Source organism: Chiroxiphia lanceolata, chromosome 10, assembly GCF_009829145.1.
Source record: "Chiroxiphia lanceolata isolate bChiLan1 chromosome 10, bChiLan1.pri, whole genome shotgun sequence".
Classification (NCBI taxonomy): Eukaryota; Metazoa; Chordata; class Aves; order Passeriformes; family Pipridae; genus Chiroxiphia; species Chiroxiphia lanceolata.
In genome coordinates this window covers 15,191,567-15,214,118 of record NC_045646.1, presented here as the reverse complement: position 1 = coordinate 15,214,118, position 22,552 = coordinate 15,191,567, and the positions used below count along the sequence as shown (strand labels likewise).

Below are 22,552 nucleotides of genomic sequence, written 5' to 3'. Positions count from 1 at the left end.
AGCTGTTAAAGAACGAGAAGCTGTAGCCTTATCTAACTTGGTTTCCTGTACCTCATGGTTGCAGATTCTCTGGGAGAACAACTGAAGAGATACACAGATGTACAAAAGTCATCCTTTTGTTCTATGTGATTTTTTTTTTATCCTTTCTCAAGTGTTTATCAATTTCTTGAAAATAATGTCTTGATGGGTAACTTTCTATTGCAGTGATTATAATAGTTTGTAATAATTGAGTAGACACAGTGCTTTGATCTAATACTGAAGAGATTAACTTGTATTTAGAGATTCTACTCCACTATCTTTTTAAGACTGGATAAACAGGAATCCTTGCATCATTTTCTCCTTCTTGAGTAACTAATTGGGGACAATTATACTTTATAAACCTAATTCCTCAATAGATAAAGAAAAGTGAAAGTGATACCTGTATTTTGAAGCCTCACCTGGAGGGGAGAAAAGCTAGATGTGATAAAAAGGAGTAACAGTAACCAACACCATCATGGTTGAACAAGAATGTTCATTCACCAGAAGCTTCTTATTTTCTGCCCTCTTTACCTTCAAGTTGAATAGCTTTAGGTTTGTACTCTTTATGCTTTAAAAACCAGCAATAAAAAAATCTAAAAAAACCACTGAACACAGCAAACTGGGAAAAATACTTCACATTTTAAGAAAATTTCTCTGAAGGCATGGTTGTTGTCTTTTTAAAGTTCTTGGTTTTGAAAGATTAGAGGCAGAACTTGTGTTTTTCTGGACGGCAGCAAATCTGAACATAAGTATTGCAGTGAAATTAGTTTCACTGTGATGAAGAATAGCATATTGCTAGATGCACATTTCACATGTTTTCCATGGTCAAAATCCACCACTGTCCCAGCTTCCAGTGGCTCATGGTAAGAGCAAAGTACAACTTGTCCTTTGCAAGAGTTGCAGGATTGAAACCTCACTTACAAAGTGCATGGTTAAGAAATTGTTTTGTTTGTATGTGCTGAGTGGGAGTGTTTTGCAGAGCACAAATTGCTACTCACTGTTAGTAACCTGAAAGGAGGGGCTCTCAGTATGGACAAAGGAATGACAGGCATTGCACTCATCTTGAACTTTCATGCTTTTAAGCAGCTGATAAAGGTGCACATCTGGATTCTAGCCGTGTAGGCTAATTCTCTCTGACAAGAAGCTGCAGGAGGACTTTTGCAATTAAGCCTTCATTTGATACTTGCACTAATGCCTGGAAAATGCACTGCAAACTACCAGCCTTTCTCAGCCAGACAGTGCAAGTCAGATGTTGCTCCTGTGACTGGTTTGTGTAATTGGCCTCACTGCTTGAGGAATCCCAGGCAGAGAAAGAACCAGGTTCCCTGATAAGATGTGTCCCAGGAGAGCGGTGGGGTCCTGGAAGGGAAAGCAGGAGTGGAGCAGGTAGAGGGAAGGTAGAGCTGAGGGAAGGTAGAGCACCAACACTGAGAGACAGAGTAACACTGAGATGGCTTCGGCCAAGCAGACAGAGAGCAGACAGAGCAGTGGCAGCAAGTCCAGGGTCCTGGGCACCTCAGAGCCAAACTGCCCTCTCCCAGACAGATCCTCTGTCTCTTTTTTGTTATTCCAGTGGTTCCTGCTAAAGCATCTCCATTCAGCTCAGGCTCTTTATGCTCCAGCTACACATGCTCTCCTCGTCTCTGGACTGCACGGCCAGAGCTTCCCAGCAACACACGATACATGGGGGAGTGGGTACTTACCTATCCTGAGAATTCCTGCCTAGCGGTTGTCAGTCTCAGGGGTGGGAGGAGATGAGGGAAGAAGCTGGAAGACTGCTGCCTGAGCTATGGGGAACACACACACATTCCAGTGATCCACAACACAGAGTCACAAACCTGTACACCCAGCGACTACGCTTTTGTCCTGCTCCTGATCTGCCTGCCCCATGTCCTCAAACATGCTTCCTTGGCTACAGAGTAGGGAACTTCCAAAGCCCTTTAAATCCTTCCTTTCCCCTGCCCTCACATACCTTTGCAAAAGGATTGCAGCAGTTCTGCTGTGCCCTGGCCTGGGATGAGAGCAATGGAGAGCTTTTGTCTGAAAGTAGAGAGAAAAGCAGCCAGTAAGACAAGGGTAACACGTGGTTTACTTAATGTAGCTTAGTGTTAATTATTTATGATAATTCATGATTTTCCCTAGTATATTGCCTAATGATATCTGTCATTGTAACAAGTTAATAAGCAATTCCCAGGTCTGCAGGCAACCAGACCTACTGCATTATAGTGAAAAATGTTTACATTTTACTTTGAAATATTATTATTAGCCTACCCTTCCCAGCATTATTTCTCCACGGATTTCTACCTCTTGCTGCTTCCTTTCCTTCCCTCTCTCCTTCCTCCCCTTCCTCTCCCATTCAGCCCAAGACAGTGACATGTGTTCTCATTCACTATCTGTACGCAAGTGCTACTGTACTATTGCAATGTGTTATAAATAGTGCAGATTCAGGAGTACAGTTCATTCTGAAAAATTATCTTTAGAGATGACCTTTGAAACTCTTAACTGTATCTTTCCCATTTTTCACAGCATGCTCTGGATCATGATGCTCTTAATCTGGTGTAGTTTATTAATTACAAAAGAGCATAGAAGCTGAGCAGTAAGCAGAGGATTTAAACAATGAGGTGGATAATTAAAAAGGATTAATGAGGTGGATTAAATAAAGGGATTGAGGCCAAATGGAGCACAAATTTTCTAAACATTAGTGGCCCCAAAACTCTAGCATCCAAGGGCATGTTCCTCTTTCCAGCTAGATGTTTGGTTTTTATCCACAAATGTCAGTCATTCTTTCACGGCAGGTTTATTAGTGCAGTCCCAGGAGAGCTGAGCAGCATCGAGTGTCTTCTCCTGGCCCTAAATGCCCTTACAGTTCCCCAGTAAGGAAAGTACAAGTTCCCCAGCTTGTTTGCTTTCAAGTCATTGCTGCACCTGTTTCCATTACTACATAAAAAAAACCCAAACAACCAGAAGCAGGTCACAGATGTCACTTATCCTGTGTCTCTGCAAGCTAGTGAAATGGTTCTCAAGTAAACAATGAGAAAGAGTGGGGAAGAGAAAGGCTTGACTTGGATTCTGAAGCAGTAAATCTTGCCTAATCTATCTCTAAATGACCAAAGCCATTCTTCATGTGGAAGGGCTCCTCTATGGGCAAGCTTGGGCTTCAAAATATCCTCAAAAGACTGGTGGAATTGTGCCCAAATCCTGTTGTCAGGGCGTAGGTTTTATTTTTCCCTCCTTCCTTCCAGCTCGGATTTATCCAAGAGAGCCGTGCAGGTGGCTCCTCCAGCGCGGAGGTGCGACCCAGCCATGGGAACAGCACACCCTCATCGTTCTATTGCTTATGTGCCTTATATACACACATCGGCTCCCTCTGGATCCTCAGCAGCCGATCCCTTACCAGAGAATTCCGCAGGTTGTTTCGCGGCTCGGGCAGCCGGAGGACCGCGTGTTGCAGCCCCGCCGGCCCCGCCTCTGCCGCCCGGCCGCTCGCTGGGGTGCGGCGCGAAGCCCCTCGCCCGGAGATCGCTGGGGATCGCTGGGGATCGCTGTCCTTTACTTTGCTGGTTTTGTGTGACTCCGGCACCCTCAGCCGGCTGCGCGGGCCGGGCCTGCCCCCTGCCGGCGCCAGCGCTTCCTGCCGGTCCCAGGTTCCTGCTTCCCTCTGCGTCCGCATCCCGCTTCTCGCGGTGCTGGAGGGACAGGGAATCCCGGTAGTTTTTCCTTTTGCCCGCCCTGCTGTCCTTGCACATTGAGCCGCGTTCTCCGCCTTTGAGGGAGACTTTCCTCTCTTTTTCCAGCCCCACCGCGAGCGCTCGTTCCCGCTGCCGCCCTGCCCAGCCCCGGTACCGCCTCCGGACCGTGCGGTGACAGCGGCTATGGAGCCGCTCCCAGCGAAACCCTGGCCCTGAGACCGTATCCCTGCACACCTGCAGCCGCTGAGGCTTCCCGAGGGCTTTGCCCTCTCTAAACGTCCAGTCCTCTGCAGTTGCCCCTGCTCCTTTCCCCCCTCTCCTTTTGCCTTTTCCCCCCTTCTCTGGAAGCTCCCGCCCCCGTTTCCCGCTGGCCGAGGTGGTTTTCAGCGCACACAGGGCAGCGGGTGTCGGCAGGTGGTGGATTAAAGCTTTCGCTAATTTCTGTGTACCTGTTTCTCTTAAGCGTTATCTCAACCCCAGCATATCCCGCGTTACGCTGAAAATCCATGAAAGCGCAGGAATGCGAGACTCATGATAAAGGCGGTGTGTGTGACCTCTAGCTATGATCTCCGGTTAAACGGTGTTCAATAGAGTTACAGTTGTGTGGTATCAAACCCAGTAACGGAGGATTTGCTGTGCCAGCCTTTTCCCTGTTTATTCAAGGGCTTTTCTCCGTTGGATGGAACAGTTCCCGCCGTTCCCGCGGTGTTTCCCCGTGCCCGCTGCCGCTGTGCTGGGCCCGGCTCTGGCTGTGGAGAGGCAGCAGGGGCGCCCATCGGCCGCTCGGCGATCGGCTGTGCGCCCTCCGCTGCGGGCTCGGTGTGCTCGGCGCTCGGCTCGCCGCCGCCAGGGCTGGGCTCGGCAGAGGCAAGATGGCGGACAAGGCGCCCGGCGGCTCCCAGAAACCCGCCGGGAAGGTGAGGCCGCTCCTCCCGGGCACGGCCCGTGGCGCGGGGGCACGGCCCGTGGCCCGCTTCGCTTCGCTCCGCTCCGCCCAGGGCTACGGCCCGCTGCCGTGGCGGCGGGGCCCGGTGGCGGTAGGGCGGCGAGGCGCGGGCGTCGCGGCCTGGTCTGCTCCCGCGCCGTGCCCGGGGTGACTGCGGGCCCCGGCACCGGGGGGGGGGGGGGGGGGCCGGGAAGGGGTCCGGGGCTCTTGCAGGACACTCCCGCTCCCCGGGGTCGCCCCGGGCCTGTATCTATGCCCGCCCTGTCCCTGTGCCCGGCGGAGGGAGCCGCGGGGCCCGGCGGGGACTGTACCGGCCGAGTCCCGGCTCGGTGCGGGTTGGTCGGTGATGCCCGAGCTCGCCTGCGGGTGGAATTTTGCTGATTCCCTCGTGGGCCGAAGCCTGCGGGGGGTTAGTTTGCGGCTTGCCGGTGTGAAGGACAATTTGAGATCGAACGTGTGCTTTCGATTTGCGATGGAATTACAAGTTCCGTAGAATCGCCGTGGCGTTGCCCGCGCTTTTCACTGCACTCATTGTACTTCCTGTAGTTTTTGTTGGGCGGATTTCCAGAGCAGGAGCCCAGGTAGCGCAGGAGTTCTGGCAAACTTGTCAGTGCTGTAGCCAGCACCGGGCGGGCTTCGGGTGCTCCCAGCCCAGAGCTGCCCGCGCCCTCAGCATCCGTCCTGCCGAGGGCGGAGAGGGTAAGACATGTTTGGGGGATGCGCTGGTGGTGTGAGGATTAGTGATACTCCTTTTCACTCGCTTTTGTTTCAGATTCTAGGCCAGAAGTGTAGAAATCCTCCAGGTTTTGGTGTGTGAGTGTGTAAATCATTTAAGGGGGAAGCCACATTTTGGTTCAGAAATTTCCACTGCTATATAAATTAATAATTTTTGCCCATTTTTTTTTATTAAGCAAAAATACGATTTTGTTTTTCATTTTGCTGCTTAGAAACTCTGTAGTTACCCCTGCCCTTGGTAATAAAATGTGGTTACCAAAAGCCTTTGCATGTTTGCTCACTTGGTGTTATTAGAGTAGGAGAGTTTTATTTTTGTTTCCCCTTTATGATCTGGTCCAAATATTGCCAAGAAACATTTTTTTATCTTGCTTTTGGTTTGGAATTGCAAGTACGAGCTGAACAGAAAACTTGAGTGGTAAATAGGTCTTAATTTATGGACAGTGGCTTTCAGGGAATAAGACATTTTGGGATTTCAAGTATAATTAGACATAGAGTAATTAATTATTGATTTATGCAACTGAAGAGGTGGTGCACAAAACCAACCCAGATGTGACCCCTTTCTTTTCACAGTTACATCATAGACTTTTTTGTCATTTACTATTTCTGTACTGATGGTACTAATTTTTAATATACAGTAATAATTAATTTATGGGAATTGTTTTCTGTCCCATTTCTCAGTTCTGCAGGGGGACATGCAGGTACTTAACCTTTCATTCCAACTCGTCCATCCCAGAGAATTCAGTAGGAGAGTGAGAGAACGTGGGGTCAGACGTGTGTTCATCAGTCAGGGCCTGTTAAGGGTGTGCTGTCCCTGCCTTTCCACCCTCATGCACTTCCCCCTCTCCCCAGTTTCCCACTCCTCCAGATGTCCAGGCTGTGTTTCAGCAGTATTTTCCCCCTGCTTTACATTCTAGATCTTACTTGTTTCTTATTGTCAATATTATTTTATGTACCAAAGAAAATAGGGATAGTACATACCTGGATCCATAAGAATGTTTCTATTGAGAAGTGAGATAAAATAAGACATGCTTAGCTCTTGGGATTTATTTCCCAAAAAATACATCTTGGGAAATCTCAGCGGGTGGGATGGTGTGTTGGTACCTTTTGTTTTGTCATTCCATGAGTGTCTGGATATGTCTATCCATAGAGATACTTCTCAGAGGTCTGCAGAAAGAAGTATGACATAACAATACTGGAATTAGTAGTATCCTTTTTTTTTTTGGTAATTAATTTATTGACACAAGGATAAAAATGTGTATTTTTAGTTGAGCTTGTATGAAAATGGTTTAACAATTAAGCAAATAACCACTTTGCTCAATTTCTTAAAGTAATTATTTATCAAAATTTTGATTTTTTTAAAATAATTTTAGACTTCATTTAGTGACATATCAATATTGAAGTTGTAGGCTTTGTTTCTTTTGGTGCATTGTATTTGCAAGTTGTAAGAGTAATTGTACTTGCAAAACAAATATGTCCTGTAGATTCTGTAGATGTGTTTCAGTGGCAGTTCCAAGATGTGCCTTTGCTGGCTTCTAGTTACCTCCTGGGAAGACACAGTGACCTTTCATTTTCTGTGCTCTACAAAGAACTGTGACCTAGTGCCTGAAATAAAATAGAGTTTTTTCCCTTCAGAACACTTGGTCTTTGTTCTTCACTCTTAGTGTTCAGGTACTGAATTTGAGCCAGTTACTTTGATTTATAGTGTAAAATCGAGGGTTTTTTTTGAAGTCAGGCATTATCTGATTGATTCACTGTTTGAAAAACATCCCTGGAGATGGTGCAGGTTCAGAAGCCCCCACTGCCTGTGTGGCTGTGGTGGCAGCTGCCTCGTGTGATCCTCTCAGCTGCTAAATAAGTTTGAGAGTCTCCAGTGTGAAATATGCTGCGAAAGCACCATCTCTTCCTTTGGCACTTTGAGATCAGAATAGCAGGATACAGACTCGAGATTTCCAAAGTCTAAATAGGGAGGAAGAATAATTAGAGAGAAAATAGAGATTGCTGAAGACTGCATAGAATGTCAGTGTAGGACATGGTTTTGAAATGACAGATACAGATTGTGTTCAGTTATTATCTTTATGTAATGACATTTTAGCTGCTCAGTGACTCTTCCATTTTCTTATTTTATCTTCTGAGAATAGAAGCTATATTGCATGTCCACTGCTCTTATATATGGTGCTGTTCCAATTGGCTGCCGTGTGCAGAAGAAATAATCCACTTGGACCAAGCTGTACTTTTGCCTCTTTCATTCTAAAAAATGTACCTGTTCATCTGAGCTTAATGTTCTCATGGATACTATTCCTTGCAAGTGCTTTGGAGAAAACCATTTTCTGTTTACCTTTATGTAAAGGACTGTTTAAATAGGGAATAATACTGATATGTATTATTCCAGTAACTGTAAAGACTAAATAGATTAGCCATAACATAATTTGCAGGTGTTTTCAGGCATTTGTTTTCTAGAGAGTTAGGGAAAGGAAACCTCCTTTTGCTGGATTTAAACATCTTAATTTAAGCTGTGATTCCATTTGCTTTTCCTTGCTGTCAGTGCTGACACAGTCCCAGCTTCAGCTACTTTCCCTCTCCCTAATGTCCTCTTTAGTTGATTTGGCATGATTTGGAGGGGAGCCTGCTATGAGTTGGAAACTGGTTTGGCTGAACCTCCCCATCTCTCCCTTTCCTGGGTGATCAGTTAGATCAGGAACAGTGATCCAGTTCGGTGTGACCAGCTGCCCAGGCTGGGGGCAGGATCAGTGGAAGGTGTTGAAACAGGGCAGGGGTATCTTACACCAGTTTCTCTAAAAGCTTTACCCTGAAGCTGTTGCTTCTTGCAAGGAGGGGCTTTTATTTTAAGTTGTAGCCATTACAGTTGCAAAAATACCATTCGGCATTTGGAAGGCCACACGTTGTCTCTAGGGTTTTATTGGCAGCTTTTGTGCTCTGTTGTTTTACTAAATGACATCAGTATTAATTAATTAAAAATATTTATTTTATACAGCGTATTTTAAATATTTGTGTAACAGCAGGATCATGCCAGCTTTACCAAGAGATTGTTAAAGTTGGAGAAACTGTAAAGAGCTGGATTTGTGGGCAGGAAGGAAGATTTGGGAGAGCAGTTCTCTGTTTTCTTTGGAAGCTTCCATGAAGCTGGAAGAAAATATAAACATCAGAATCTGAGAGAAGACTCTGCTTTGGCATTTTCATAGGAGTTCATCATAAATCTCATCTATATTGTTCTTTGAAGAGTTTATTTTTCTCTTGGAGGTTCAGTAAAGTTGGCTGGGCTCAGGAATGGAGCTTTGGGCCACCTGAGCTCCAGGACTGGCATTGCACAGGGCTGTATGTTCCTTCAGGAGCAGTGCCGGCTCTGAAATGGCACTTTGGCTCTGCTGGCACAAGTCTTTGGGAAATCTGCAGAGTGAAAGTAATGGAAAAAGTGATCCATCTGTAAAATAGTCTGGTTTAGGAAAAAAAATAAATAAGGATAGGTTTCATGCAAAGTGGTAGATGCAGTGAAGTGGGAGTAAGGCTTTTGCCAGTTGTTTATGGTGGCAGTGACTGAAAGATGGAGTTGCCACCCTTTTGTGTCAGTATTTTGAACATGGAGGAGCTGTGCTCACGTCTCATCAGGTGCAGGACAGAAATTTGGATATCTTTCTGTCAGCAGTTAAGTTTAATTGAGCTACTTAACAGAACAGATGAGAACAGAAAAAACAATTCCATTCCACATTTCAACACAGGTGGGCAGCGTCATCTGAAATGCTCCTCGTGGTGAGTGTTAGGAAGACACTGATCCCGCTGAGTCAGTGCAGCTGCTGTAACTCTTAGGGAAACAAAATCACCCCTTTCCTCAAGGGTGCAGATGGATACAAAGTGCAGTGCTGTGAGAATTTGTGGGGTTTTTTAATAACTGCTATTTAGAAACTGGCAGATAGCAATGTGTAATTTTGTCAATAATCTTGTAATTTTGTGCTTTGTCAGTATAGTTGCTGGGATGGTCAGCAGCAGTATTAAAGGTAGAACTAAATTTATAGTTGGAAAGAGAAGATTTTAAAAATAAGAACTGTTGAAGGAGGAGAATAATGTGGCTCTCCAGAGCTGCTAATTGCTGTGGGATAAAGTTGGTCTGAAAGCTAAAATTGCTTTTAGAATTTTTGAGTGCACCTTAATTCTGCTGCTCCACTGATGTTTGGAGTGGCTCCACAGTGCCCTGATCCCTGCAGGTGGCTTGGGAAGCATCATTGTACTCCCAGTTACTTCCAGACTTTTTTATCTTTGGCCTGCTTTCCTGCAGAATCTCTGCTGCCAGGCACTGAAGCCTTTCTGAGTAGCATCATCTGCTTGTTGCTGGAGAAGCAGACTTAGTGTCTGTTACTTTTTTCTATGTTCTTCCTCAGGAATTGTGCCATTATACTGAGCATTGATACTCGTTATTACTCTGTGTGATGCTTTATCTGTTGTTCTCCCTAAAAGCACCTTCAGCACCCACCTCTGTTGGGAGGTGTTGCTTTCCAAAACTTCTGTAAACAAAACCGATGTGGAGAATTGGGAAATGGTCATTCCATTCTGCTGTTGCCAGACACCTCCTTTCCCTGAGCAGTGCTCAGTCTCTACTCTGTCAGTGCACTAAGGCAGAGAGCATTGTATCACTCTACCTTTGTGACTGGGATTTTTACCTGCAGGTCTGAAATTGTTTTTGTAAGGGTGAGTTGTAGCTGCTGTGTTGGTTGCCGCAGGGTGGCAGCAGGAAGGATGCAGTTTTCATGCTCTGAAATTCCTTTGCACAGTGTCTTTTATCTGTGTGATGATGTGGTATACATTCATTAACTCTCGGGGGAGGACAGGTTTCTGTAAGCTCCATATATGTAACTGTGCTTAACAGATTACTGATCTGAGGGTCACAGGCAGTTTTGAATCAAAAAAAAAATGCAGCACCAAGTACAGAGGAAAAGTTTGTGGGAAGTGGTGTTTGTTAGTAAACGATGCTTGTGATATTTGCTTCCATGTGTATTTTAGTGAACTGCTACTGGTGCATGTGAACTTTGTATTCTGTGCAAAGATGTGCTTTGTGAGCCATGTATGATGTTGCAGGAAAGTGGATTTGGGAGGTCTTTGAGAGTAAGACAGAGTTGTTTTCTTCTGTTTGCTTCTTCCTGCCTCTCTCTTTCTTAAAAGACCTCCAAATGTATTCCTAGGAGACTTTTGCTTCTCCCATATGAGGGCTGTATCTTTGTGTTGGTCTTTACCTTTGTGGACTTAGTTCTTGTTGTTGAAGTGCTTTTTGTTGAAGACCATTTTTTCTAAGTTGATTTTACTGTAAAACCTAAGAATATACTTGTTGAAAGAGAAATGCCTGAGCTGATGAATAGGGGTGCAAAATGAAAACAAGGTCTGGTAAATTATCTTCTAGAGTAGCATTTGCTGCTTGTTTGTTTTGGAAGACTGGAGATGAGCATCATATGTTATTATTTCTGTAGAAACTGTAAATTCCTGGTAATAAGGAGAAGTGCTAATGTTCTGTAACTAATGAAAGATTTCAGCTAATGGAAATCTTTTATTTTGACTTAAAATTCAATTGAGATATGAATTGTGCATCAGGCAGTAATGTGTTAATAGTAGATGTTATATCAGTGAGGTTTTCCGGGATTTGGGCATTATATAATTTAAAAGTGTGTTCTCCATCAGTTAAGCTCATTTAAAAACCTGATTTTGTATATGCTGATTTACAGTTTAAAGCAATAATGTCAGTTAGTACATACTCACAAATTGGACTTAAATTAGTGTTCCTGAGGTGGCCAGCTTCCATCTGTGCACAATATACTAAGATCAATTTGGAAATTATTTATAGTAAGCCAAAAGTAATCAAACACTTGATGTAATCTTTAACAGTCTTTAATGGCAGTTCTTGCAAATGCAATGTAACAAACTTTTTTATTTTCCTTATAGTGCTGTTAGTGGTGTGTCTATAAAATCCAGCTGTGGAAATTTGGATGTTTTTAGTGGTAACAAGAACAGTCTATCTTTAATCCCTTATTTACCTTATATTGACATTATTCCTGATATGACCTGTTCAGATACATCATTAAAATACATTAAATATATCTTCGTTCTTGTGTATTTGGATGTTGAAATTGAAATGAAAATCACATTCAAGGAACTAGATAAAAAAACCCTGAGGTTGTTTGTCTGTTACTTGTTCTGTGCCTCACCTGCTCTTCATTCTCTCTTCAGGGCAGAGGGCCAGATGCAGTACACACCACTGGATCTGCTGATTCACATGTAAGTCCAAAATATTTTAAAACAAACAAACAAAAAACCAAAAGCAAAATTCCAGTGAAACCCACAAACTCAAAGTAGGCCTGTTTTTAAAGAAAACTCCTTGCTGCAGGCAGAGCCTGGTGCATTGGATATGTAACCTGTAGGTGTTTGCAAATGAACCATTGATTTTCATGTTTAAAAATATTCCTTGAAACTTTCAAAACAACCACCAGTGTAGGAAGCTGTGCTGCAGGGTATTGCATTCAGAATAGATCCTTGGACAGGAAGGAGCTGTAAGGACCTTCTGTAGGTTTGTCTCTAACACTGAGGGATAGCTGAAAATAAGAGATGATCAGTATAAGAGTCAGGATATCAAAGAGCCTTTTTGCATACCATTTGCTTCTCAAAGGTGAGTTAGTATGGCCCTAATTCCAGCCTTTATTTTGCTTTCTGATGGAATACACTTAGAGCAAGAGGTTAGAGAAATTCCCTGATCTCACTGGCCACCCCACCCCCTGCCCCCTGGGTAGAGAGACCTTTGCCTGGTTGTGGGGTTGGTATTTTGCAGGAAGACCTATCTATTTCTGAGCTAAAATGAAAACAGGCAGGAAGAGCCAAACAGAGAGTTAAAGCCAGGCAATTCATTCTGTGGTTTGGATTTTCTTCAAAATTTCAGTTTGGTTTTGTGTATGCAAAAGTCAATTACCAGCTGTTAAATTGCCTGTAAGATAGCATTATTCAAGTGGTGATAGCAGACACTTTTCCTAAAGAAGTAGGTTGTTTTATTGATTTGCTTTACTTGCTACAATTTGGAAAATTACCCTAAAATCTCTTTTGAATGTTTTGTGTTGTTGAAGGAACTGGGACTTCAGTACTTTGTGCCACTTCACAGTCAATGCAGTGTTCTGTGTAAGGAGTTTGCTGTCATACAGAGATTTGATTACTCAGCTGCAAGTTGTTTCTTTGCTTCTGTCATTTGCTTTACCCTTTTCTTGGTTTTTTTCCATTTTTTGAAGGAGGAAGGCCTTCAAGTTTTGTATAGTTCTATTGTTAGGAGTTCTGTGAAGCTATAAATGGGTAATAATAATGTTACAATTGCCTACTGGAATCTAACTAACAGGCATAAATCAGTTCAATCCTATTAACTTTACACTGCTCCAGCCACTTCGAAGGTCTTGATTTGTTTTTTATTCCTGAGACCCTTCCAAAACCGAGGAGATCTTTAGTGCCAGAACTCTTTTATCTCACAGCTGCTTCCCGTATGTCACTGGACCATACATTCATGTGACTGGTCTGCAGGTATCCTGTAACATTAATGGGAGAGATTATTTTCTGATGCCAGGATAAGCCTTGGGTAGGAGCGTGGTATTTGTTCTGTTGGCAGTGCTGTGCCATATGCCCACGTTTGCCAAGGTTGTATATTGTTTGTCAGACTGAAATATAAGCTGTTTCTCAGACAGCTGGAAAACTGGATTTTATTAAATTTAAAAAACACACAGATGCATTAAAAGCTTCTGATAAAACTGTCTCAGCAGCTCATGTTGACAAACACGGTGTCATAAACCAGATAACTTCACAAACAAGGCTGCATTCATTTGTAACTGATAGTTTTCCTTTCAGTGATGAAGCGGGGAACACTTCTCAAAGAAATGTGAGCTGTTTGGTAATGTGCTTGGCAGAGATCTAAGAGGTGTTTGTGATACTAAGCAAGGATTATAAACTGGAGATATCTCAGTTTGTTTTTCATTGTGCTTTTTTTAATGAAAAAAAATTTCGACTTGGAAGCTGATACTAGAAATAAAACTCTTTACAAAGAAAGTTGTTCCTCGAGGAAACTCTTTGCAGTTGGTGTCAGAAGTTTTTTCGTAATATGACAGTTGAGTTGTTCACCTGATTTGTCTTGATGTTTTATTGCGCTGTTTTTTTTTTTAAGACCTGTCATTGCAAAAAGGGTAATTTTAAGCATCACTGTGCCCTGTGTAAGAGCACCACAGATATTTTGAAGATGAGGCTGATAGCTTATGTTTTGCTCTTGTGAGCCTTTGTTCCTGTGCCAATTCTTTATGAATTGCTGTGTTAAACTTGGAATTTTCAGAGAAGTTTCTTATTGTGTCTCTGTTTTTACTTCCCATTGCCCATGTCTTTGGAACATGCTTTTCATCCTGCTGTCTTTCTTCTCTTGACACTGGCTGTTAACTCCCTGAGTAAAATCCTAAGAATTTTAATTCCATACTCCAGAAATTACTGTTAAACATAGTGCTCCTTCATCAGGGTTTTGGAAAAAAATTCAAAAGAATCTAGGAATTGAATGAGAGGTCTTTTGTTTTATTTACCTAGTAGCTGAAAACCTCTAGAGTGCATTTTCTTCTTCAAGCAAAGCTATTACATTTTACCTTGAAGTACAACTGAAATTTAGCATCCAGTTTGTTGTTCCATTACACCTGTTCAGCCTTGCACAAACATGGTTCTGGCAAAAATAGTCAGTAATGCTTTTAGAACTTTTCTTTTTTCATTGGCTTTTTGGTTTTGTTTTTCAGAAACTGCAATGATCAAAAGGGTACTGTCATGCAAAGCATGTGTTTCTGAAGGTTTATTAACTGCCTTGCATAGGGATAAGATCTCCAGGTTCTTACAGCAAGTGCCCTTCAGATTTCAGCTGTGTTTGAATGGGTATATCAGAAGCTTCCTTATTAAACCAAGGATGATTTGTTTAAGAAAACCCACATGGATTTAATTGGTTTTAGTTGTATTAGGTAATAACAACTTCAAGAGATAAGTACGGGAAGCCTTTTCTTTGTTTTATTTAAGTTACTGGTCCAGACCAAGGTCAACAGTATCATTATTTTAACTGTTTTGTAAACAGTTTAATGTCTGTTTTCTGACTCCTTTTGCAGCCTCTAATGGAAAGTAAACTTAAAGCATTCAGTATTGGCAAAATGAGTGCTGCCAAACGGACTCTGAGCAAGAAGGAGCAAGAAGAATTGAAAAAGAAGGTAATGGTGTACAGTGAAAATTTTACTTTGTGTGCAGAACTGAAATAAATTTGCTTTTAGGTTGCAACCAGCTTTACCTCCAAATACCTCTATTTTGTTAACTGTAGCTCTCAAAGAACAAGAGCGAATTGTATTTTACATGTTTAATTTGTTTCTGGTATCCGAGGCATTAAGATAGAGAGAGGCTTACTCTTTCCTTCTGTGTGAGAAATCAAGTTCTCTGGCTTCCTGAAATAGGAATTACAGTAATCTTTTGATTGTTATATTGCTCAAAAATCCAGACAACCATCACCTTGAATAATTCTCTGTTCTTCATTTGCTCTCTGTCGCTGAATTTCAGTAATTTGAAAGAGTACCTGTCATCTTTGAAATAGGTTCAGTACACATGCTTGTTATTCTGTAAAACATAATTTTGTCTAATGGCTTTATTTAGAGTTAATACAAATCTTAAAATTTGATACTGCATTTTAGATTACCCAGGAATGTCCAAATTTTAGAAATATGTAGCCGGTGGTTGGTAAGGTGAAAGTTTAGGAAATACTGGGCTTTGAACTTTACACACACAACTCATACTGTATTTCAGTGGCTTATCTCCTACCAGGTTGTTGGAAATACTGGCCTAAAGATCATGGCAGTGCTAAATTCAGTGTCTCAGCTTAAGTCACTGAAGTAACTTGTTCCCTGGGGAATGCAGAAGGGTGATCCTGTTGTTGATCTGCGGCCACGGGGGTTGATGGTGATGGGTAGGATGGAATGGGCACTGTTCTCTCGTGCTGAGGTCAGCAAAGCTCCAGGCTCATGATGCTGGTCTTTGATAAGAGCTTTTCTGTTTGGCATCTTTTGAATGTTAAATTGCTGTGTAAACTCTTGTGTGGGAACAGTCATATTGGAGGCCTTACTGGCTTTGTGTCTTCTGTGTCGTGTTCTTCCCACTTTTCTCAGAAATTTGAATTGCCTAAAATTGAACCTCCTTTGATGCCGTTTGTAGCTTGAATTCTAGAAAATAAAAAGGATTGTCACACAGCTAATTTAAGAGTAACTGTCTAGTGAAGGTTGTTCTGCAATGATAGTAAATAGATGAACATTTGCTGTGTAGGAGGATGAGAAGGCTGCTGCAGAAATTTATGAAGAGTTCCTGGCTGCCTTTGAAGGAAGTGATGGTGGTAAAGTGAAAACATTTGTAAGAGGAGGAATCGTTAATGCATCTAAAGGTATAACTAATCTTTTTTTGGGGGTGGTGGGTCATTTGGCTTTGAGTAGAGATGGAGATTGGCTTTGAATTGCATTTTAAAATTGGTATGTTACATCAGAAGCAGAAAAGAAAATGCTAAAATCTACTCTATGCTTTGACTCACTTAGGTGGGCAGTGGCGTGACTTGTCTTTTAAACTTAAGAGGAAAAAATACTTAGTTTTAAAATACCTAATCTTTGTTCTTTTTCTTCATATTAAAAGATGTTAAATTATGTAGAGTTCCTATTATCTCTTTTTTAAATAAAATTATATATTGAATTGAATGGCTGAAACTAAAGAACAGCGTTCTTTCTAATGATCAGTGTTGTGCAGCATTCGTTAGTAAAATTTGCTTTGAATTTGCCTTTAATTTCAGAGGAGCATGAAACAGATGAAAAACGGGGTAAAATCTATAAGCCTTCGTCACGATTTTCAGATCAAAAAAATCAGCCAAGTCAGCCATCTAACGAGAAGCCTCCATCCCTCCTCATGATCGAAACCAAAAAGCCTGTAAGTTTCTTGCTTGCATATTAACCCCACACTGAAATATTTAGAATTGCTTAGAAGAAGGGGCTGTGTGATCTTGCAGAGTAGCTTTATCTGCATTTATCACGTATTGAAAGAAGGTGGACGTTTTGCTGTGCCTAATCCCATGGCAGATAAGAAGGTGGTGGAATGCAGAGGCCCAGGAGCCCTGTGTCCAGCAGGATGCCCCTGGTGCTGCCCGGCCATGTGGCTACTCCATGTTTGTGCTGGGTTCCTGTTAACTGGGACAGACTTCTCAGGGGTGTGAATTTAGTGACTGTTGGAAAGTAACAGCATCTTCAGTCCTGACAATTTCTGAAGTTTCAGAAGCAGTTCTTGCTGCCATCTGGTTTTAGGTTTTTTTAACTTAAACCCCAAAAATAATTTGACCTTTGCATTAATCCAAGGTTTTCTTGATGAGGTTCTTTGATTTATTTTTTTTTTGGTGGTGAAATTTGAGAAGTCTCTTTAGAAGTCCCTCTTTGAGTTGTACAAATAAATTGTAGAACTTACACAGTTTTGAAGCTGAACACCTTGTTTTTATTTAATTTAGTTTGTCTTCTGCATGGTTTGATAGTTTTTTTTTCTTGTAAATGAAGATTTCATCATAAAAAGTAATGGAAATATTATGAAAAAACATGGTCTTCGAGTCAAGTGATAATTACATATGATTACTGTTACTGCTGTAGATGTGTAATGAATGTCTTGGATGTCTTAAAGTCTTTTGATAGAGCTTACTACAATTTTAAAGCTTAAGTGAAGCATGTACCATGGTGCGTGTTAGGGTGGGAAATGAGATGTAATGTGATAATTGTGGGCAGTTTCATCCCAACCTCCTTCCAGCTTTAAATAAATCTCAGTTTTAGACTAGTGGGGTAATACTGGATGGCAGTTTCGATTTTCATTGTATGTAAAGCTCTACAGTTACAGGGATGAATTGTAGCATTTTTTTATTATGCTGAGCTCTGTTCTGTCATATGCAAGTGTTTGTACTGTAAGAATATTACTGCTTTTCAAACTTGTCATAAATACTTATGAAGTAATGCAATCAGTTTACTCACTTGCCCTCACTTGTCCAATGGTGATTGAAGATAATGAGGTAAAAATGATTTTATTTATTTGGCAGACCCTCCCCAAAAACAAAAACAAACAAACAACTTTGCCTGGGGTGAGTAGGAAGTCCAGTTTTTCCAAAGATGTAGTGTGTAACACAATAAATATTTTGTATGTCTGCCTATTGGAAACGTTTTCATTTAAATTTGGTTATATGAAAGCAATGTTGTTGAAGATAAAATTTCACATGAGTTAGTTAAGGAACATATATTACTGTTAAAGAAAAGTAGTATTGCAGTATCCATATTCTTTGTCATTCAAGAGTTTTTTCTGAGGATCTTGAACCATTTAGAATAACTGTTTATTCAGATTGTATTTACATCCAAAAGGAAGCAAGAGAAGGAAATTCTTTTCAAATAGAATGTTTGTGGATAAAATAATGGAATATATATATATGTAAAATAATTTACATATATATGTACACACATCTATCAAATTAATTAGAGCATGACAGATTGCTAGGAGCCTAATTAGCATCTTAGCTTCCAAGTGGAACAAACTGACAAAATACTTCAGTTATTTTAAATTTGGATGTTGTAGAGAGTGTTTGATCACACATGCTGCATTCTAAGAATGAGAAGTAACAAAGTTTAGTTTAAACTATCCTTAATTTTATATTTTCTAGCTTTGTGTTTGATAGCACTCAGTCTGAATGTTTTCAAGTCTGTTTGGTTGGTGTTTTGTTTTGGTTTTTTTTTTTCTCCTGTAGTTTACTTCGTTTGAAAGCTGTGGGTAAAATATGCATGGAAATTATCTAAAGTTTTGTTATATACCTCTGCTTTTTAATTTTGTTCATTTTGTCTTCTGAAATGTTGTCTTATATATCTTTAATTTTAGCCGTTGAAGAAAGGAGAGAAGGAAAAGAAAAAGAGTAATTTGGAACTTTTTAAAGAAGAATTAAAGCAGTAAGTTTGACTAGTTTTTACTGTAAATAAAGAAGATTGAAGGTTTTTGCCTTGTTTTACAGACAGTATTTGGGATCATTCGTGCAGAGCTGTTTCCTGAAGGTTTTTATTTTGTTTTCCCCCCAGGTGCTTGTAAAATAACTTAATTAACACATAATTACTCCCATTGCTGATGGGCTTGGCCTTGGCCAGCTCTGGGTCCGCCTTGGAGCTGCCTGGGCTTGGCTTTGTCAGACACAGGGGAAGCTTCTGGCAGCTTCTGCCAGAGGTCACCCCTGTATCCCCCCAGTACCAAAACCTGCCCCCCAAACCCAGTACAAGGAGGGAGCAGAGACTGGGGGGGAATTTGAAATATCTGTCAGACTTGGGAAGAATAGGTTTTGTCAGTGTCTCTAAAGTATATCCAGAGGAATTCCAGTATGAGATTGAGCTTTTGTGGTAATGCAGAAATAAGAGTTGTAATTGAAGTCTAGAGATGCACTTCAACTTGTGTAACATTAAAACCAAACTGAATAATGCTTGAAAAAGCAGATTCTTCCCCTTTTGAATGTGTAATACAACAGAAAGAGTAGCACGTATATTGAGTGCAACTGAGTACCATGTATTTATCCTGATGTTAAAGATGGAAAACAAAATAATCTGCATGCATTAGAAAACAATAAGTGCAACATTTTAAATCCATACATGGCTTTTGTCAGTAATATCTGAGCTTCACTGCTACCTGTTCGTTGGTATCAGTGAGTTGAATGGACAACCTTGTATTCCTGGTGCACAGTATCTTCATATCAGAAGAACCAAATGGTTACTGTTTTGAGTACTGTCCTCAGAGGTATAAACTGAAACAAAATCCTGTATGTTCTGGAAATAGTCATTTGTGTGTGCCCGTGGATATGGCCTTAGAAAAGGGTAGCAGGAGAAATAGACACTAAGGAGTTGTGTGCATCTTGAAGAGTCATCTCAATGGGCACTGGATCTCTGGCAGTTGGATGTGGAATTGGAGTCACTTTTTCAGAGTGCAGTTCTTATTCTGGTCTTGCAAACTGCTTCTCAAACCAAGTCAATTCTGTTTGAGGATAAAATACCCTGACAGTATGAATGAGGAAACATGCAGCTGGAATCATTCCAGTTGATGAAACAGAAGTTCAAACATATTGGCAATTTGAAATTTTTAACAAGCCTGTCATTTAGTATTAAGAATTCTCATAATTCTAAAGTTGTTTAAATCAAAATTTTAGAAAAAAAATTTCAAAATGGTTTTGAGTTGTTACTTACATCCAACTTGTTTTGCAGAATACAAGAGGAGCGTGATGAAAGACACAAAACAAAAGGTAGATTGAGTCGTTTTGAACCACCCCAGTCTGATTCAGATGGGCAGCGTCGCTCAAGTAAGTAGATGTTATTTTTGGTGTTAGTTTGGTCTACAAAATTTGTGGACTAAATGGTACATATTTTTCTTCCTTTTATTCAGTGGATGCTCCTTCAAGAAGAAACAGATCGTCTGGTGGTAATATAGATTCTTTTCTTACCGAATTTAATGTTGTCATTTAAATGCATAGCAGGGATTATGACTTTTTTCTTTTTTTTTCTCTGTCATTTTAGTACTGGATGATTATGCACCAGGTTCACATGATGTTGGAGATCCAAGCACAACAAATTTATATCTTGGCAACATTAATCCACAGGTAAGTTTGGAGCCAAGAAATGCAGTGCTGGCATGTTTGGGTCTTGGTTAGTTTTTTTTTGTAGTATTCCTTGAAATAAATGCTCTATACATATTACTGCAGAAGTTAAGGTTTAGACTACCAATCATTAGCTCCGTTAAAATTATTTTTCCATGGATATCTCCAAGCAAGGTGGATCATATCTCAAAAATTTGAGTGTGCTCAGTTAAAAATGCAATATTTAAATTCTTATTTTTGCAGTAGATTGCATTGGGAAGGTATCAATGAAGTGCTGTGTTTCAAGAAACTGAAAAAATTAAAATTTCAGCAACTGGACAACAATATGAACAAATGTCATAAAGTAGCAAAATGCTAAATTTTTACCTTTTTTGGTGTAGATGAATGAAGAGATGTTATGTCAAGAATTTGGACGCTTTGGACCATTAGCGAGTGTTAAAATTATGTGGCCAAGAACAGATGAAGAAAGAGCAAGAGAAAGAAATTGTGGCTTTGTTGCCTTTATGAACAGGAGAGATGCTGAAAGAGCATTGAAGAATTTAAATGGTAAATGGATTTCTCAGTTTGGAATAATCTTTGTAGGAATATTGAGGAGGAACTGTAAGCTCATTTTCAGATTGTTCTATCAGACTAGTGATACATATTCTGTAACTCCAGTAGATCCCAGACTGGCAGCGACTTTAGTTTACACTGTCTTTTTTACTGGCAGGTGAGTGTTGTCAAACTAGAGTAACAGTGTATTGTAGTGTCCTGAACACACACTGGGGGAAGATTAATAAAACATTTCATGTCCTAGGCCTTCATTTGCACATGTTGTAGTCTGATAAATGTGATACAGTCATCGAACATGTAAGTGAAAGGTAAACCATGGCAGGCAAACCTAAATGCTGCACTTACATGGAGAAACCTTGAGTGATGCAGAACCAGTTTATAACGTGATGGGTTTGTTTTCCTTTCACTCTTTCAGGCAAGATGATCATGTCGTTTGAAATGAAGCTGGGCTGGGGCAAAGCTGTACCTATTCCACCACATCCAATATACATTCCGCCTTCCATGATGGAGCACACCCTCCCACCTCCTCCGTCAGGACTGCCTTTTAACGCCCAGCCCAGGGAGAGATTGAAGAATCCTAATGCTCCAATGTTACCACCACCAAAAAACAAGGAAGATTTTGAGAAGGTAACTTACAGTACCCTGGGCCATATCTCATTGTTAAATACTACATCTGTGACAGTATTGCAATGGCTTCATAGATTTGCATTGTTCAGCCTGACTCTGGCGGCCCTTAGTCTGCAAACTCACTGGCTCCCTGCTGTAGCCCAAGGGAACCTACTTAATTCCTGAAGCTCTGATTCATGTCTGTGTTAGGGGACAGTATATTGGCTCTTGAGTAATTTAGTGCTGCTTAAAATCTGGCTATCATTTTCCCCCTCCAGGCTCCCTGGATTTTTTTCTCCTACGTCCCCCCATTTTTTTGGCTGCCAAATTGCGGTATCTAAATTGTTCTATTTAGAGAAAATCCTACATTTTAATTTGAGTAGCATTAGTTTTGCACTAGAGGAGTTGATGTATGTTGTGTATAAGGTAATTAATCTGGACATTGAGTAAGTATTTTATGCTACTTATGGAGTCAGTTTTCAAACTTTTTTTCTGGAATATTAGCTGATAAAAGGGTAAGTATCTTGTAATCACAAACCAACTTGATTTACATTTGTAAGAATTTATTGATTCTTTGAATGACACTTAATTGTCAGGGCTGTTTTCCATAAGACTTGGGAATAAAGTAATACCAAAGTGATCCAAGTCAAATAGTTTAGAATTTTCTCATAAACTTAAGAACTCCTTTCTTAATTATATTCAGCATAGTTCCTATTCAGTGCCTCAATGTACATTCTGACAGGAATGTTCTGATACTTTGCAATTAGTGAACCTTTATGGTTCGCTGACACAACCTTTGCATTTTGTGTAATTGCTTAGTTATAACTTCAGAGCAGTGATTGCCTGCAAACTTGTGATAGATGTGTAGTATTTTCATTGCATATGTATATTTTTGCTTGTTACTTGTTAACAATACTCACATATTCTATGTTTATTATCTGATGTGACTTCATATACAGACTCTGTCGCAAGCCATAGTCAAAGTGGTTATCCCAACAGAAAGGTACATGTTTTTCTTTATTATTACTGATCTAAATATAGAAAATTTCCCCTTCGGAATTTTAAAGAAAAATGGTGATGTTGAGGAAAAGGTAATGGCTTGACTGAGCAATGGTTCTTTCATGACACCTGAAAGGAATGTGTGTGATTTACAGTCTTACTCATCTTAATAACTCTTCTTTAGTGAGGGTAGATTTAAGTAGTTATCTTTTGCATTTAATTTGAGCACTAGAGATAGTTGCAGGGTAATTTTGTGAGTGAACACTAGGGTGAAATAGCTTGTCTTACAGCCACTACATAAGTCCTGGC

The 22,552-nt window shown here is 40.8% G+C and overlaps 2 protein-coding genes across 6 annotated transcripts in view; one reads left to right on the top strand and one right to left on the bottom strand.

The window, feature by feature from the left end:
• PCOLCE2 (procollagen C-endopeptidase enhancer 2) overlaps positions 1-4,463 on the bottom strand; it is a 57,326-nt gene extending 52,863 nt beyond the window's left edge. Inside the window, exons 1-2 of the mRNA XM_032698158.1 lie at positions 4,183-4,463; positions 1,991-2,058 (exon numbers count right to left, since the gene is read on the bottom strand). Coding sequence (XP_032554049.1) covers positions 1,991-2,058; positions 4,183-4,215 — 101 coding nt within the window. The 5' untranslated portion in view covers positions 4,216-4,463. The remainder of the gene's footprint in view (positions 1-1,990; positions 2,059-4,182) is intronic.
• Positions 4,464-4,536: 73 nt separating this feature from the next.
• The window catches only part of U2SURP (U2 snRNP associated SURP domain containing), a 42,885-nt gene continuing 24,869 nt past the window's right edge, over positions 4,537-22,552 (top strand). Inside the window, exons 1-13 of one of the 5 annotated variants that reach the window (XM_032698157.1) lie at positions 4,537-4,624; positions 11,614-11,661; positions 14,535-14,633; positions 15,730-15,844; positions 16,241-16,374; positions 17,516-17,557; positions 18,340-18,407; positions 19,698-19,792; positions 19,876-19,911; positions 20,007-20,089; positions 20,467-20,632; positions 21,054-21,265; positions 22,204-22,247. In XM_032698157.1, the coding sequence (XP_032554048.1) occupies positions 4,580-4,624; positions 11,614-11,661; positions 14,535-14,633; positions 15,730-15,844; positions 16,241-16,374; positions 17,516-17,557; positions 18,340-18,407; positions 19,698-19,792; positions 19,876-19,911; positions 20,007-20,089; positions 20,467-20,632; positions 21,054-21,265; positions 22,204-22,247 (1,187 nt within the window). In that variant the 5' untranslated portion in view covers positions 4,537-4,579. Of the gene's footprint in view, positions 4,625-11,613; positions 11,662-14,534; positions 14,634-15,729; positions 15,845-16,240; positions 16,375-17,515; positions 17,558-18,339; positions 18,408-19,697; positions 19,793-19,875; positions 19,912-20,006; positions 20,090-20,466; positions 20,633-21,053; positions 21,266-22,203; positions 22,248-22,552 lie in introns of those variants that run through there. The other 4 variants (XM_032698154.1, XM_032698153.1, XM_032698155.1 and 1 more) reach the window with 4 other exon arrangements.